Source organism: Eretmochelys imbricata, chromosome 2 (assembly GCF_965152235.1).
Source record: "Eretmochelys imbricata isolate rEreImb1 chromosome 2, rEreImb1.hap1, whole genome shotgun sequence".
Taxonomy (NCBI): domain Eukaryota; kingdom Metazoa; phylum Chordata; order Testudines; family Cheloniidae; genus Eretmochelys; species Eretmochelys imbricata.
In genome coordinates this window covers 179,643,844-179,663,089 of record NC_135573.1, presented here as the reverse complement: position 1 = coordinate 179,663,089, position 19,246 = coordinate 179,643,844, and the positions used below count along the sequence as shown (strand labels likewise).

Genomic DNA, 19,246 nt, shown 5'->3' with positions numbered 1-19,246 from the left:
ATTCTGAAAGTGGTGAGGGGTCATTCTCATCTGTTGAGTGAGTGAGTGCCATCATTGAGAAGCTGTTCCTATTAAAGTTCTCTCCCCAACACGATTCCACCTACTGCTCGCCAATTTCATCATTCTAATGGAATGCATCTCTGGTGGCAACTCATGGTTGTGGAGAGTGGGTTGGCCTAATGTGGAGGAGTCAGAAAGAAGATTCTGGATTATTGTATCGAAGGTGTCATCCATGTGGATGTTGGAAGTCTACCATAATAATTAGTTTTGTGAACTTCATCACCATGTCAGACAGCATCTCTATCAATTCCTCTGGGAAGGCTTTCATTTTTCAGTGTTTGTAGAGAATTCTGAATTTGGACTTCCTAACAATCTGTGGGTACACTGAGAAAGAATGCTTCCATTGACCTAGCTACCATTGCCGGGGCAAGCGGCATTCCTGTGGTGTTGGAAAACCCTTCTGTTGGTGTAGGAAGCATCTACACTATGGCACTACTATGACATACCTACAGCATCATAGTGTAGGATTCCTGTTTGAGGGAAATCTTCCTGCTTTTCAGCCAGGAAGGGAAGAGAATGTCTACTGCACTCAGAAGTTTGTCCTCCCTAGATATGGCCCTGTGGTGTACAGAGGATCCTGGAGAATTGAGGTGAGCCAACACTGTCAGTCAGCCAGGTTTCTGTAATGCAGACCAGGTCAAATGAGTCATCACTGATAAGGTCACATATGGCAAAGATCTTATTGATCAGGAAGGGGATGAGGTCCTGATATTTGCCTTTTCTGGGAATGTACTGTTTGCTGCTTGCACTGGAATGGATGGGAATAATACTGTCTTCATACCTCACCGGAAAGTTGTGAGGGTAAATTAATTAATTTGTGAAGGACTCATAGTATACTGATGAGCAGATAAATCTATCTACCATACCAGTTTCCATAAAGGAAAAAAAAATTCAAAGTGAATGCTAACATAATGTAAAAGAGCGAATAATGAAAGGTTACTGGTTTAGACATTCTGCTACCACAATATGTTCAGTGTTTGGCCTCGAAGGAACTTTGTGATAATTTTCTGGCTGAATCCCAAAAAAACAGCAGTTCCATTTGGAATTCCTCAACCCACACAAATTTAATTCTTGCTGAAAGTGCATTGTAATATATGCCAAGAGCAGCTTCCAGCTGAGACAAACTTAGCACAGCTCCTACTGGGTCAACTGCCTTTTGGCTCATGTGGTAAGATTGTTGCCTATGAATCAAAAGAGAGTCCTAGTCTGGGTGCTTTTCTACACTTGAAACACTGCAGCTCTGCTGCTGTAGAACTTCAGTGTAGACACTACCTACACCAACGGGAGAGGTTCTCCTGTCGGCTCTGTCTACACAGGGGTTAGGGGAGTTTAACTATGTCGCTCAGGGGGTGTGAATTCACACCCCTGAACAGCACAGCTGGGTCGACCTAACTCTTTAGTGTAGATCAGGCCTCAGCCAAGGTAATCTACAAGACACACACATACTTTATCTACGCTAAGGTGTTTTTGTGAAAATTTCACACCATGGGTAATGCCACTGCAACTCTATTGGTGTTAGCAATATCAAGAGGGCTAAAACAGACACGTCGCCCATGGCTGACAGGGCTTGCACACACTACCATTTGTGTCAGTACAATTTATGTTGCTTAGGGATGTGAATGAGCCACACCTCTGTGCGACGTAAGTTACACCAACCTAAGCACTAGTGTGGACAGTGCCATGTCGGCAGGAGAGCTTCTGCTGCTAACATTGCCACCACTTCTCGCAGAGGTGGTTTTATTGTGCCAACGGGGGACCTCTCCCGTCGGCATAGAGCATCTTCACCAGACATGCTACAGCAGCACAGCTGCTTCTAGTATACACTAGCCCTAAGTGTTTTTAAACACCATGTATCTAAGCATACTCGCCTCAGAGTAGGTTTAAACAACACTGTGTTAATCACACCAGGCAGGGGACACAAGTCTAGGAGCTTCATCTACAGTATGGCTCCAACTTTGTGGAAAGACAATGTTAGGGAAAATGGAAATTTTTCACAAATGTTCCCTCATGTAGGCAATACAGCAAGTTCAGCTACTGGACAGATGAAGGATCTGCTAAACCATATTTAGTCTCTAGCTGGATTTTCAGGCATAACATTACGATATCTGCATTTTGGACATCACACACCATTTAAAATCAAGGGGATAATTAACTGCATTTCAGAAATGTTTCTCGCTCGGCTAACTCTTACCATTTTTTTAAACATATGGTAGGATTTTTTTAGTGGCCACAACATCCCAGCTCCCGGAAAAAGCTTCAACCACATACAAAACAAATGATACTCAAGAAACCTATGCAACATGAAATACTGTTGCCTAGCAGCCCCAGAACCAATGAAAAATATTTAAGTAAGTAGGGGGGTTTGTTTGTACCAATTCCTGTTTAATATCGTACTCACAATTTGATTACACTCTGATCAGGGGTCAAACTAAGTAATAATTTGATGTTTGCAAAAAAAAAAATAAAAATTTACTACTATAGCAGCAGCACTTCCACTCATAGAAGCCAAATGTCTTCATGCATCACAGAAAGAAAGACAGACGCCAACCAGCCACGCCTCTGGAAAACTGCAAATCCTGTGATTTTAAACTGGTCTCATCGTTTTCCTCAAATTTTAAGTTTTCATGCTAAGAAACAGCCTATTTTTCTATTTTCATTGTGAGGAGTGTTCAGAAATTTAAAGCCACTGCACTGTTTCCCTTTTCACCCCGTTTTACAGAAATCTCTCTCTTGCCAAAAAAAAAAAAAAAAAAAAAAAAAGCAAAAGTACAAAAAGAAAAGGAGTCCTTGTGGCACCTTAGAGACTAACCAATTTATTTGAGCATGAGCTTTCGTGAGCTACAGCTCACTTCATCAGATGCATACCGTGGAAACTGCAGCAGACTTTATATATACACAGAGAATATGAAACAATACCTCCTCCCACCCCACTGTCCTGCTGGTAATAGCTTATCTAAAGTGAGCATCAGGTTAGGCCATTTCCAGCACAAATCCAGGTTTTCTCACCCTCCACCCCCCCACACAAATTCACTCTCCTGCTGGTGATAGCCCATCCAAAGTGACAACTCTTTACACAATGTGCATGATAATGAAGTTAGGCCATTTCCTGCACAAATCCAGGTTCTCTCACTCCCTCACCCCCCTCCAAAAACCCACCCCCATACACACACAGACTCACTCTCCTGCTGGTAATAGCTCATCCAAACTGACCACTCTCCAAGTTTAAAACCAAGTTAAACCAGAACATCTGGGGGGGGGGGGTAGGAAAAAACAAGAGGAAATAGGCTACCTTGCATAATGACTTAGCCACTCCCAGTCTCTATTTAAGCCTAAATTAATAGTATCCAATTTGCAAATGAATTCCAATTCAGCAGTTTCTCGCTGGAGTCTGGATTTGAAGTTTCTTTGTTTTAAGATAGCGACCTTCTTGTCTGTGATTGCGTGACCAGAGAGATTGAAGTGTTCTCCGACTGGTTTATGAATGTTATAATTCTTGACATCTGATTTGTGTCCATTTATTCTTTTACGTAGAGACTGTCCAGTTTGACCAATGTACATGGCAGAGGGGCATTGCTGGCACATGATGGCATAAATCACATTGGTGGATGTGCAGGTGAACGAGCCTCTGATAGTGTGGCTGATGTTATTAGGCCCTGTGATGGTGTCCCCTGAATAGATATGTGGGCACACTTGGCAACAGGCTTTGTTGCAAGGATAGGTTCCTGGGTTAGTGGTTCTGTTGTGTGGTATGTGGTTGCTGGTGAGTATTTGCTTCAGGTTGGGGGGCTGTCTGTAGGAAAGGACTGGCCTGTCTCTCAAGATTTGTGAGAGCGTTGGGTCATCCTTCAGGATAGGTTGTAGATCCTTAATAATGCGTTGGAGGGGTTTTAGTTGGGGGCTGAAGGTGACGGCTTCACCCCTCCAACGCATTATTAAGGATCTAAATCAGATGTCAAGAATTATAACATTCATAAACCAGTCGGAGAACACTTCAATCTCTCTGGTCACGCAATCACAGACATGAAGGTCGCTATCTTAAAACAAAGAAACTTCAAATCCAGACTCCAGCGAGAAACTGCTGAATTGGAATTCATTTGCAAATTGGATACTATTAATTTAGGCTTAAATAGAGACTGGGAGTGGCTAAGTCATTATGCAAGGTAGCCTATTTCCTCTTGTTTTTTCCTACCCCCCCCCCCCAGATGTTCTGGTTTAACTTGGTTTTAAACTTGGAGAGTGGTCAGTTTGGATGAGCTATTACCAGCAGGAGAGTGAGTCTGTGTGTGTATGGGGGTGGGTTTTTGGAGCGGGGTGAGGGAGTGAGAGAACCTGGATTTGTGCAGGAAATGGCCTAACTTCATTATCATGCACATTGTGTAAAGAGTTGTCACTTTGGATGGGCTATCACCAGCAGGAGAGTGAATTTGTGTGGGGGGGTGGAGGGTGAGAAAACCTGGATTTGTGCTGGAAATGGCCTAACCTGATGCTCACTTTAGATAAGCTATTACCAGCAGGACAGTGGGGTGGGAGGAGGTATTGTTTCATATTCTCTGTGTATATATAAAGTCTGCTGCAGTTTCCACGGTATGCATCTGATGAAGTGAGCTGTAGCTCACGAAAGCTCATGCTCAAATAAATTGGTTAGTCTCTAAGGTGCCACAAGGACTCCTTTTCTTTTTGCGAATACAGACTAACACGGCTGTTACTCTGAAACCTGTCATTATGCAAAAGTACAAAGCGTCTACCTTCCCCCTCCAGTTCACCTCAGCGAGGTGTGAATATCAACACTTAGCTAGGGCTATTTAAATGCTAATGTTTTTAAGTATGGGCAAGGTAAGAAAAACAACACTGAAGTCTATCTTGGGATCCACATGGCTACAACTACACTGCACACAATTACACTGAAGTCAAGGCATTGAATCGAAAAACACGATCTTCAGTGCTCTTCCTTCCGCCCCATTTTTAAGGACGTGCTCTTTGCTGACTCATTCTTTAAAGTGGGCTTTTCCTGTTGCATACAATGCCTAGGTTGGAAAGACACCAGGAAATAAAAAGGAAAAATTCCAAGCATGAAGCACCTGGGAAGAAAAAAAAAACAATCCAGACAAACACACTTTCCTGATTTGTAGCAATTGTAAATGGAAAATGGGCACCTGGCTCTTTTTAATTTTCTTTTCTTCCACTACTACATCCCTATCATCGGGGGCGGGGGGGATGCTGTGGTTTCCTTTGTGAGCATAATGGACCAGCAGTGTAGAAAGCACTTTTTTTCCCAGTGTTGTCAAACAACATAATCAAATCATGATTCCGTCTGGCAGTTTAGATGGGATTGAACCATGTGTTACCAAATCATGCTCTCACTTGGTCTTTGGAGGGCTTTAAGGATTAAAACAAGATTTGGTCCCATTTATACTGCAAGACGTGTTTTAACCGTGTTTGGAGATTCCTATGTTGTAAGTGTGTCACCTGACAGATTCTATAAAGAATGTAAGACTTTTACTTGCTGCTTTGGCTCAGGTGTCTTTTGTGGCACATTCTGGATGATCATTCACCAACGAGGATAAGAACATGAAAAATTCCATACTGATAATTTTTATAGTTTTCCATTGGCCTTGTACAGAATACCATGTGAAAAGTGAGCTAAGAGGTAGAATTTAGCACGGTCTTCCCCTAAATCAGGTCTTGAACAACATGATCTGTTTAATTTGTGCTTAATGCATGCATGCTTGTGACATAGCTGCCAGTGCTGTAGCTGCATGAAGAGTATGTCTGACTTGCTCATTGGAAGATTTCTCTCTCTTAAAAAAAAAAAAAACAACAACAACAACATGAATAACAATTTAGAAATCAATTCAGATTAATCTGCTCTGGCTGCATTTGTGATTTCCAACAGCAAAAAGGCATAATTCCTTTAATACAGAAATTGAAGCAACTTTCCTCCTCTTCCTTCCCACAAACCAGTTACATCCCTATTCATGCAGGCCAGGTCTACATGACAAAGTATTGCTGGCATAGCTATGTCAGTCAGGGGTGTGATCTTTGACCAGCATAGCTGTGCTGGCAAGAGCCCCTAGTGCAGATGCAATGATATCATGATAAAAGTTTTTGCTGATAGAGCTTATTTCACTTGCAGGGGGTGGGGGCGGGGTTGCTGGCTGGAATAAGCTATAGTGGCAAAAGCACAAGCAAGCCACATCCACACTAGGAGCTCTTTGCCAGTATAATATGCTAGTAAACTACATTAGCAAAGCGCTGCTAGAGTAGACCTGGTCCTAGATGCAACAATAAATTGAACTTAGTTGCTGTCACCCTTATCCTACCACACAGCTATGTTGTGAGCATGTTCCCTGGCATAGTCATTTTTATTATGTACAATTCAGAAACACTCCCTGTTCTCAATAGCAATGGAAAATGCTTTAGAACTATGCTGTTAACACAGTTGTTTCTAGCACAAAGGCAGGACTGCCAACAGCGAGCATTCAAAAATCATACATCTGGCCCCCAAAATCATGAGATTTATTTTAAAATCTCAGTATTTAAAAGCCATATTAAAAGCAGTGTTCTTTTTATTTGCCTTGTGACTTTTCAGCCTTTAGGCTTCATGTTTTCAAAGTTTTTCTCAGCATCTATAAGAGCTAAAAACTTTTTTTTAAAATAGGAAAGCTGATTCCAGGAGCTGGGGCTTTAAGAAAAAAAACACTAAATATCATGAGACTTATTATAGAGCAGGAGAACTGGCAACACCAATGTTATTTGCTAAAATACTGATTCTGGGCTAGATTATGGGCTATAATAGCCCGGGGCGGGGGAGGTTGTGGTGAGGAGACCACACCCCAGGAGGCACAGCAAGAAGACTGTGCCTGACTAAGGCACAATCTCTTTCAGACAATTCTGCTTCTGTTTCCCAAGTATAGGGGTGCACATTTTGCACCAGCCATTAGGGCAGCTCAGAGCCGGGCGGGGGCAGGAAATTGTTGAACGTCTTGCTTCCTCCCTTCCCTCTTTTCAGTGTTCTTTTCCCTGAGGGCGAACAGTAACAAGTAGTCTCTTGACCCTGTATGGCAATTCCTGTGCATCAGGATCAGGAAAACTACCTGCACATACCTCTGTGGCCAAGCACAACCTGGGTTTCTTGTGCAAGATAATATAGTAATAAACCTATCAAGAAATGCTATGTACTAGATGGAAACAGCTCATTTTAAAAAACCCCAATAACTTTCTCTAGCGTATGAAGAGTCTGAAGTCACTTCTTGTGCATGCATGTGTGCAGTCCTTTTTGTGTATAAAGACCCGAAGTCCCAGAGATGACTCGACACCAGGATGCCTAGTGTTGGTAATCAGCATTTACTTGTTTTGGGGGCTCTGAAGTACCCACTTTTATAGTCCATCTGCATCTCAAAGCAAATACAAGAACGCTTTCCAATTTCTTGATTTTGGTTAGTAAAAATAAACATACAGCATACTCAGAAAGCCTGAAGAGAAGCAAGCTGAGCATTCTTACTGGAGCATAAGCATTGTGCCAGCTGCATCAATCAACCTGAGTGAGATGGACGCAAGCAGTTTCTAGACTTGCTACCACTCCACAGCTACTAAGAAAAATATTGGTATTGACCAGACACACTTGCAGCTTCATTAGGGCCCTGTCCACACTATGATCAGACCGCTGCTAGCTACAATATTTTAATCTCAGCGCACACAGTTCCTATGGCCCTTTTATTCCAAATGGTGTAGTGGTCAGGTAGGAGATCTTGGCAGAAATACGTAACTATACAGTATGAAATTAAAAAAAAAAAAAAAAAAAAAAACCAGGAATTTACAAAACTCTCCTGAATGTTTACTATCCAGTCTCCATTCACTAGAGAGTATGTAGCAAAATGGTCATTTTAATTTTCTTGAACCAATGCACTGTATACATGCAGTGTAAATAACAAGCTGGGATGTAAGTGGGAGACACTTATAACTCCTGTCAATGATTTTTATTTTAATTACACCAGATTAGTAGCAAGACACGTACAGCTACCTGGAAAATCCAGGGATATCCTAGTCCAGCGTTTTCCAAACTGTGTTCCGTGGAACACTAATGTTCCGCATGATGTGAATAGGTGTTCCGTGAAAGAATCGTAATTAAAAAAAAGGGGGTTTGCCCTTGATTTTTCTACTACTTTATATGCGCTTTCCAGTTAGAAATTGTTAGTTCAAGTTATTTTAAAATTTGTATTTTTGCTTTGTTTTATAAAATAAAATATATTTGAGTATAAACGGCACATTTTTTATTGAAAACCAAACAACTACAAAATAATAAGTGTTCCATAAATATATACCAGGTGTTCCGTGGCCAGAAAAGTTTGGGAAACACTGTCCTAGTGTAAAACGGGGAATCATAACTACCACTGAAGGAATGGAATGAGGGACAAACAAGCCAGCTGTAAATATGGAGCTGGATTCCTCACTGGCAAATGTGGCATAAACTTCAGAGCTTCACTGTGCCTGTCCGCTGAAGGTTAACAAGGGCTTTTTCTTCACCACAGATGGGCTTGTCTATACTGGCAATTTACAGCGCTGCAACTTTCTCGCTTAGGGGTGTGAAAAAACACCCCCCTGAGCGCAGCAAGTTTCAGCGCTGTAAAGTGCCAGTGTAGACAGCGCACCAGCGGTAGGAGCCGCTACATCACTTCTGGAGGTGGGGGTTTTTAGAGCACTGGGAGAGCTCTGCTCTTCTCTCTGCCGTGACCACACAAGCCACGTTAAAGCGCTGCAGCGCTTTAACGTTGCCAGTGTAGACTAGCCCAAAGCTACCTAGAGGTATAACTTGAGCGTTGCCTCTAACTTGAGTCTCATCCACACACAAAACACTAACTCTAATATGGTGGTGCTTTAAACTAGAGCTGGCTGATACACCAGGGGATATAGTCTAAAGCTCAAGTTAGCATAACTCATCAGCTGCTAGCACAACCATGCTCTAGTGTGGACGCAAACGAGCTTTACTTGAGCAACCCCAGTCCTCCAATGCCTTCCCATACTTCCCCCAAACAAGGTCTCCCACAATTCACTGGGAGCGTATTCCGAGAAGCCTTAGCGCCACACGCAAGTGAGTGCTGCACTAGCATGGACATGGCACCTGAAGTGTGATTTTGACTTGAGGCTGCTCTCACTCAAGCTAGGCTGACTCAGGAACATGTAACTCAAGTTAACTCTGCAGTGAAGACCGATCATCAGACTCACAATGAAGATCAAGACAGTCAAGATTAAAGCAGAACAGCAGAGCGTAAGAGAGCCCAGGAGAAAGAGTGCGTGTGTGTGTTAGGTTCAGAATTTGCCCTTTCCATTTTCACCAAAACTCTAAATTAAGTTTTCTATCCTTCTGGCTATTAGGCATGAGCTTACCGAGGATTTACTGAATAAAAGGACACAGTATAAAACTTGAACAAGATGCACTGTGCAGTGCAGATGTCCTTGCTCCATAATTACTCTCACCTAACCAAACTTTAAAAACAAAATCAGACTGCAATCACTCCAGTCACCACTGCAAATTGCAGAGGCTCTGATGAGCTAAACAAGGAGGAAGAATATAGTGAGCAGTTATAAGCCATCAACATGTGAATCCATTGGAAAGTCTTTGGTCCTGATGCTCTGCTCTGGCACACCAGTTTTAGGGTTTGCCTACACTGGATATTTTTGCACCAGTGTACATGCCCTGATATAGCTACCCTGTTGCAAACCTCTAGTGCAGACATGATGCACCAGCAAAAGAGCAGCTTGTACTAGCGCAGCTTATCCCTGTTTGAAAGCCCTGTCAATGGAAGACACTTTTTATATCGGTGTAGTAGATCTACACAAATGCCCAGCCTACATACAGAGGCAAGGTGGATGAGGTAATATCTTTAACTGGGCCAACTTCTGCTGGTGAGAGAGACAAGCTTTCAAGATTACACAGAGCTCTGTGTAAGCTTGAAAGCTTGACTCTCTCACCAACAGAACTTGGTCCAATAAAAGATATTACCTCACCCACCTTTTCTCTCTAATATCCTGGGACCAGCACAGCTGCAACAACATTGCATACAGCCTGCATATAGAACAGGAGTACTTGTGGCACCTTAGAGGCTGCATATACACACACTTGAACTTATTTAACTAGGAGTATGTGAGGACACAAATTAATTTAAACCTGGCTTATATTGATTTACCTTAATTTGGTCTTTAACCAACAAATGCTGAAGCAATATTAGCCAATTTAACAAAAAATTATTGAAAAGTTATTTTAATTAAGCCAGTACAACTTGTGTGTCTAGATCAGCCTTGGTTTTGTTCTACTGCATGTGCATCAGTGCCTAAATCTCTAATATAGACAAGTTCTTATGCCAGTGTAAAAGTGTTGTGAGGGAGTGCAGAATCAAACCCTTTGTATCACTAGCTGGATTGCAAGCAGTAATCTAAAATATCCACATAGGTGCCCTTCATGGTATCTGATAGAGTGATAGCAAATCACTATCTGTAAACAGCACCTTTCATCCAAGGATCTCAAAAGCCGTTGCAAACAGAAACTATTAAAGTACTACTTAATAGTGTGATTCACCAACTGGTGGGGGAGGGGTCTATTTTGCACAAACTTCCAATAACTGCCTCAATCCTATGCCCATTGAAGTGAACAACAGAACTCTCGGTTACTTTAATGGAACAGGATAAGGCCACTTCACACTGGTAAAAATGGCTGACATTTTCAAAAAGAGTGAAAGGGCGTCAGGTACCTAAATCCTATTGACTTGTAAAAATCTTTGAAAATCCCATCAAAAATGAAACTAAAATTAAAAACATAAAATTAAAGAAAACAAAAGGAAGTGGATTTTTTTTACATTGTATCAAAAAGTATAAATTTAAAAAAACAGTTATTAGTTGTCACTATTTAACAGGAACCTTGGGATCAAAAGTTTAACAAATGAAGCTTGTTATTTCGGGGCAATGAAGACCATGTTGATTCCTGGGCTTTGTGGCACAGAAGTGACTTGTGACTTCCTAAGATTTCTTTTTCCCTCTGGGAAAACAACATATTTTTACAAGGTTTCATGTGATTGCACAGATATTGTTTTAGTAGCAGAGGACTGTTCAGATACTGCTTTTCATTTTCTTATGTTCATTTAGTTTTAGAAAGTGAGAAGTGTTTACCAATATTTCAAGCTAAAATAGTGTGTACGAGAGAGAGAGAGACACACACAAAAGTGGTGAAAACAAATGTTACAGTTCAAGTAAAATACTTACTCTGTGCCACTTTCAACCATCTGCGTTAGGAGAGAGATACCATCTAGATTTATAAATTCCTGGGCAAACGTAACATCCCGTGAGTAACTGGCTAAGTCTTTCAGTGCTTCTAACTTGGCGTCCATACTAGAAGACTGGATCCTCTCATGAAGCTGCTGTGCATTTTGAGCCTCACCAGAGACAAAAGAGAAAAAAAAAAAACACATTAAAAAAACCTCCTCAAACCCTTAGTTATAAATGAAATGTGCAAATGATGTACTGGGGCCCCAAATTTCTCTGAACGGAAAGGATTATTATTTGTATCGCGGTAGCACCCAAGAGCCCAGTCCTGGACCGGTATCCCTTTATACTGGGCACTGTAAAAAAAAAAAAACCACCACAAAACAAAATAAAAAAAGACAGTCCATGGCCCAAAAAGCTTATGTACCCTTAATATGAAGCGTGACCCAAACAATAAAACTACCCCCAAAAGCCAAGTACATAAATGTAGTTTCTTTATAATTAGGACAATGACAGTATTTTTCAAATCTACATTTATTCCATTCAACGCACTATTCCATCACCCTTAAACAAAAATATATTATCTTACTCCAGATCCTATGCAGAGCGCACATGGTACTGATTTCTGTTTCTTCCGCTCCTTTCCCTACCCTTTTTTCTTTTTCTTTTTCTCAGTTTTATATCCATAGTATTTGTATTTCCAAAGAACATGGGAATGATTTCCTCCTAAACTATATGATGTTATCACACATACATCATCTTATTCACTCAACTGAATCACATATTAAAAATATCCTACCCATCAATGTTTAGCTCTCTGATGAGAAATAATGTGAAATCTGACAGGAACAGAAAAAGTAAAGAGCTAAAGGGATTTTTTTAAATTAAATTGTCCAGAAGCCATGTAAATCTGTTTTGCATAGTTAAGCAAATACTTTAAAATACATTAATTTCACATTTTCAGTCAATGCTCCCAGAATAACAATTACCAGGATACAATGTCCAAAATCTTCAGCTAACAGCTAACCAATCTTTCTGTTATTGATACAGCCTTTCCTGCTGTACTCAGATGCTTGTAAAATTCAGTTCCTACAACACTCTTATGTGCATTGAATTAAGTGTGAATCTGAAGCAGCAGACCATTAGGAAACTGAATTAATGGTAAGGCCTGGCACAGTCACACTCTGATATTATATTTGCACTAGGGAAAGCTGAATTTGTTCTGGATGACAATTTCTTTGCTATATAATAATTATTCTACACCTGCAAGGACAATGGCTTTTCAGTAGGTGCTGTGAATATCCAGAATTGAATGTATAAGTGAATATTTTTGAACAGGAGAGATCGGAAATAATGAAAACCAATATGTACTTTATATATAACCCTCTATTTATCGATTTCAGAATGCTTGATAAACATTAATAAATTAAGCCTCCCAACATCCCCTTCCCACCCTCCCAGGAGGTAAGAAAGGATCATTTTCCTCCATTTTACAGATGAATAAATTAAGGCATACAGAGGTTAAGTGATTTGCTGAAAGCCATGCATGAAGCCTATGACAGAGACAAGTACAGACCCCAGCTCTCCCAACTTCCACATTAGTCACAACAATGTTTTTCTCACACACACACACACCCACACACACTCGTAAGGCCTCTACAAAAGAAAATAAGTTTTGCCAATAGGAGCACAATTTTCTTTCTAAAGGGAGGACACATTATCCTACAGCATCTATTGAAAAGCCATTATTATTTCAAACAAAAATTCAACAGTCATCTCCTACCTCCCCAAACAATCTTTCATTGAGATTTTCCCTCTCTCCCCAGGCCAGGTCTACACCTAAAACTTACGTCAACTTAGGGCAGGTCTACACTATGGGTTTAACTCGACCTAAGTTACGTAACTCCAGCTACGTGAATAATGTAGCTGGAGTCAACGTAGCTTAGATTGACTTATTATGATATCTACACCACGCTGTGTCGAGCTATACCACAGTAACTCCCATAATGTAGGTAAGCCCTCAGTCTCCATGACTGTTACATCTGGGAAGGATGGCTAGCTGCCGGCATGGAGATTTTGTAAAATATTATTTCTCAGAACAAATTTAACTTCTATGAGTTGTTACCCACTCTAGACTGGACATTTTGGAGGGTCTTCAAAAGTACTACATCAGCTCAGCTGAACTCACTTTGAAAATGGTTTCAAAGACATCATTAAACATGTTACTGAAACAAACCACACTCAAAATCTATTTAGAAGACCTTCACTACTGCTGCGCGAAGAAAAGTCACAAACTAGAATGTTAGGGTCCCATCTACAGAGATATAACCAACAAATTTGACAATGATCATTAAAGACAGTTACAAAACAGGATGGTTGGTTGCGTGAATGGGGCTAGATGTTGTCGTAACTATGCTTTAGTAAGAGTGGAGATCTAGGCTAATAGTCCATCTACACTGCAAAACTGCTGTGTTGGGGGATCACATGGTAACTTGATAATGTCCTGACCATGTTTTTTTATGGCAGTTTGATCTTGCCTGTGTGGATAGGACCTAAAACAGTTACAGAAATTTGCTGCAGCCTTGTAAAGGCCAAGTTTTGCCACTGACTACAGTGGGGTAAAGATTTCACCCATGGCTGTAACAGTTCTATAACATGGTTGCAATATAGTTTGGTCCATTCTACACAGGCTAGCCAAACCATGATGTAACCTAGCTATGATATAATAGTAGTTAAACTCACTTTTGGCTGTGTAGATGGGAACTTAGTCATATCCTCAACTACATTTGCCTACACCAATGTTAACGCTACACTAACTGTAGTGCAACAGCAAAAGATTTCCTGAACAATGAATGTGGACAAAGCTTAACAGGCCAAAGGTCAAAGTTTCTAGGCAGTGGCGCCTATGGTATGTAAAGCAACCCCCTGCAGGTCTGTGCATCCAGAAACCTGCATTCTTTCTGCCATCAGAAGAGAGAAGAACTGGTATTGGCAGATCAGATCTTGTTTAGAGAGTAAAGAAATATTTTTCTTAACAGAAATATTGGTAATTGTCTCATGTGGCACCTGGCCAAATATGTAATGTTGGCTATTGGCATTATGTGCCACATGGATGAAAATATTGTTGCACTGAACAACACGAAGCCCTCAAAAATCTCCAATTCTTGTTGCCATAGTGCTCATATGTGCTCTTACAGCATGTACAGTCTTGCTGAACAACGTATTAAAATGACACCCAGATGATGCATGCTGAGTGGTTACCAGGGTGCTCTTTTAATGATTTATAATTCATCAGTGGATGGACAGTAGAGAGCATCGCTCATTAAAGAACAGTAGAGCTGGCTGCCACATGTCTGTTCTTATTAAAATATGATCCAGGTAGGAATAAAAAATAAACCCCTTTTGAGAAATATGATGAGGGGAATTAGCCAGAACACTGCTGTTCCAATAAAGTAAGGGTTGTATTAAAAGCTCTCCAGCTTAGAAGAGGAAGAGGCAGAGGAGGAGAACAGGAAGCTTGTGAAATGCACTCTGTCAAAGCTGGAGTATTTCAAAAGGCCTCCAAGAAACCTAAAATATCTGTCTAGTCTTGTTGAAAGGACAGCCAGGATAGGCTGCACTGTCTGAAGTAGAGACAGCTTGACAGGACTGTCAGCTTTACAATAAAAAAGAAATGATCTAAGTCCAAGGTAGGAATTTGCATAGAAAACTCCTCAACCCTTTGAAGGTTAGGAACTCCTAGGAAGGGTTCCACTGACTGCTATAGATAAACCCATCACTGTACACTGCCTAAGTACTCCTGGCATAGGAGAATACTTCAGCCCTCGTATCTTTAAACTTTGCAAACAATTAACACACAAACTTAGGGAAGAGGAAGAGCGTCAGCCTGGGAAGGAGGTTGCGGAAATTCTGAATCCAGACATTCTCAAACATTGATGCACTCTGGGTGAAATCCTGACCCTACCGGCTTCAACAGCAAAACTCTCAATGATTAAGTTCTTCAGGGCAGGGACTCTTTGTTCTGTACAGTGCCTAGTACAATGGGATCCTGGTCCATGACTGGGACTCCTAAGCACTAAAGTAATACAAATAATAATGGCAAAACACCAATTGACTTCAATAGGGACAGGATTTTACTCTTTGTCCTTTACAACATAATTTAAGAAACATATCATAAAATACAAGATAGTGTACACATTTCAGCTTGCTATGCAGAAAAATTAATCACATCATTCCCACTGGTGTAAACAAAATCAGAATGTCTAATCCCCCTAGAATAACAATGGGTACAGACCATTAAGGGTTAATCTAGAGTATTTAAACCAATCAAAGCAAGGAAATTCTGTGTTTAGGCTGCAATTTCATCCACAATCATACTCCAGAAAACAGTGGATGATTGGACATGCTATATAATCTGCATTATATGCAAACTAAATCCAACAAACCACTTAAGACCAATTGGCATTTTACTCCAACTAAGCAACGAAATTCAATTGAAGGCTGCATGGGCAACTGGTTACAATTTTTATAATAATACTTAGCAATTAAAACTTAAGCCCTGCACAAACAATCCACAAAAGAGCTCTGTGAAGTATGTTAGGATCAGTGATAGTCATTTAAAGATAACAAACCCATGACAAGAGAAGATACTGGTCCAGGGCTACAAAGTGAGTCAGTGGTAAAAGTATTATAGATGTAGCGCGTAGGCATGGAAAAAAATATTTTAAAAGACGTTTGTGCACATTCAGTAGCTACCTATTAAAAATTTAGAAAAGCACACAATCCAAGGGTTTGGTTTTGGGTGTTTTGGTTGTACTTACTATTTATAACATCACCTTGGAAACTTGAAAAATTGAAGTTTTACTCTTACCCTAAAAATAGCTTCTCCCTTCATCGCATGCAGAAAGACACATCAAAGTGGCTCATTATTTACTATTACAGGGTTATACAGGACTGCTGATTAGGTTGTTTTTTTTTTTTAATATTTAATTCATAATTAAAAGATACCAATGATTACAAACTTGCGCCCTAATGAGTAGTCCCAGTAAAGTTAAGTTTAGTGGTTGCAAGATCAGGGCCTCAGGGTCTGATCCCCAGCCCTTTAATCATTGAAAACATTGGGCCTATATGCATAAGCAAGGACAAGAGATGGTCAAAAACCGATTGCCAATCTCCTTTTTGTGTGTATGATAATCATGGTCCAGACACCCCGAGGGGAAAACAGGGGGTCTGAACCCCAAAGAATGTGCGTCTGGGTCAACTGGTTGTATACCATGTTATTGTGTATAAACATATATCAAGTAAGGTCTTTCATGAAAACTTGTGATGTTCTGACCTTGATGGTCACCAGGAGATGGGTATATGGTTTATGCTTATAAACATATGCATGTACATATGTGTAGAAAACTGTAATTGTAATCATGGTGCAACTACAGCTCCACCTCACACCAGCCTGGGGAAGCAATCAGGCAGGGAAGGGCACCTGCCAGGCTAACTGTTTACATGAAAATAACTCCAAGCACATAGCATTGTACAACTAAGGGAAAGGCAATGATGGACCATTAACGTTAATGGAAAGACATAGAAACTGAAAAGAAAAACCCAGTCTTGGAAAACTAAGGAAAGAGGCAGTTTCCCCCTCTCTGTGTAACCACAGTCCCAGAGAAAGAAAAAAAAAAATTGCAAATCCTGTTAAAAGAGAAGGGGTTTATTACGTGAGAAGGTTACCCAGAAACAGAGGGCCAGCATCTAAGTGGGGTACTGTCCATGAAACACTGGATACCACTACGACAGAGGGCACACCGGAAAACTATTAAGAGGCAATGGGTAACTTGTATTAGAGAAGGGAATTTAGCTTATATAGAAGTGTGAAGACTGAGATTGCGTCTTTATGGTTACAGTCTGTGTAACTTGTAAGTGTTTGCTTTTTCTTAAAAAGAAAAGGAGTACTTGTGGCACCTTAGAGACTAACCAATTTATTTGAGCATAAGCTTTCATGAGCTACAACTCACTTCATCAGATGCATAAAGTGGAAAGTACAGTTGCATCCGATGAAGTGAGCTGTAGCTCACGAAAGCTCATGCTCAAATAAATTGGTTAGTCTCTAAGGTGCCACAAGTACTCCTTTTCTTTTAGCGAATACGGACTAACACGGCTGCTACTCTGAAACCTGCTTTTTCTTACTATTTCATCTTTGAATCTGTGATCTTTCTATTACATAAACTTTTTGTTTATTTTTACTCCAAACAGGTCTCTGTTGTGCAGTCTTGGTGGAGTGTGAAGCCCCAAGTGGACTGATAACTGGGGGCAAGTTTTACTCCTTTAGGTGATGAACCAGAAGGGAAAAGTCAGAGTGACTGGTAGTTAAGAATTTAAGGGAAAGATCTGGGAAGACTCAGGACCAGAAGGGCTATTGAGGTCATCTTGAAAGGAGTAACTAAGTGGGTGGAAGCCATGGGGAGACCTTTATGTCTGTAGGTTGGCTACCCATATGAGAGCTCTGAGCCATAGTTGCATAGCATTAAGGCACCCAAAGTTACAGGGCAGGTGATCATCTGGGTGATCCCCAAAACATGACAACATGATTTTCAAGGACATTCATGAAAAAATGGTGTTTGCATTTGCTGAAATGTTCACAGAAAAGGATAACTGAGCTGTAGCTCACGAAAGCTTATGCTCAAATAAATTTGTTAGTCTCTAAGGTGCCACAAGTACTCCTTTTCTTTTTTTGATAATTATTGTAAGTACTTGTGGGCACATGTATTTGCACAATGATACTTGTGAAAAAGTGTATTTGCATGAGTATTCATGCTGGAAATCTTAATGTAGGCATCCTGAAAGCTATTTGCGGGTTCAGGAGTCATCCAGTCAGAGAGCCACAAAAAAAAACCTCATGTGACAAAGGTGGCTAATACTGGCATATTATTAAAGCTAATACACGAATCAATAATTATGGTACAGTTCACAAACAACCCATACGTTTGTATAAGCCATTAGTTGAATCATTTTGAACAAGATTATACACAGACGTCCAATGCTGTTTGTGAATAATTAACTAACTGATGCAGGGACAAGCCACTTAATTTGTCTGCTGCTAATATTTTACCTACCTCTAGTAAAGAACAGTCACTAGAATAAGGGTTTACAGGATCTGGTGTATAAAATATACGCATGAATGTTCACAAACAGTAGCAGATGCCATTCTGCTTACTGCATTGGAGGACAGACAACTGTGCTTTATGAACACTTTCACACTGTACAATAATAACAACTCCCTTATCCATCTACACACCCATCACTAGAACAGAAAAATCCCAGAATGGGCAATCCCAGACAAACTGATGTTTCACTCTCATATAAATCCATATAAAAAGATAAATGCTGGATAAGATACATAAGATAATTCCACAGAAACATAACTGGGCACAGGGGGAAAATGTGTCATGGAAAATGGCAAAAATACTATACAGTGCATACCGAGATATTGAGGAAGATAATATGAGAGTAAAGATAAATAGGAAAGAAAGAAAGATGAGAGCCAAGATAATCTGAGAGAAATTCAATCTATACTCAAGTAACCTAGGAGACAGAGTGTGCGAGTCTTTTAAAGAGGCGGCAAGGGGAAGCATTGTTTAGGGAAAAAACAGTCCTCAGAGAATCACATGAAACATGAACTTTGCAAACAGATCTGAAGAAACAAAGAGACAGGTCAAATTCCCAACAGGTCTGACAATTCACATTCAAAGTTCCAACTCAGTGAAATTTCAAATAGGCAAGTCATAAATCTCTAAAGGAGACGGTATATAATGGATTTAGCAATGTGCCAGTAATTACTGCATTACAAAAGTGATGCTATAATGATTTAGCAAAAAGAAGCCAAAGTCTAAAAAAGAACAAGTAATCTAAATTGGTGATAATTAAAAGAAAAAACACT

General features: G+C 40.4%; 1 protein-coding gene across 2 annotated transcripts in view; it reads right to left on the bottom strand.

Annotated features, from left to right (window-relative positions):
- The window catches only part of ELMO1 (engulfment and cell motility 1), a 417,191-nt gene that overhangs the window by 279,728 nt on the left and 118,217 nt on the right, over positions 1–19,246 (bottom strand). For both annotated transcript variants that reach the window (XM_077811025.1, XM_077811026.1), the window contains exon 6: positions 11,314–11,483. In XM_077811025.1, the coding sequence (XP_077667151.1) occupies positions 11,314–11,483 (170 nt within the window). The remainder of the gene's footprint in view (positions 1–11,313; positions 11,484–19,246) is intronic.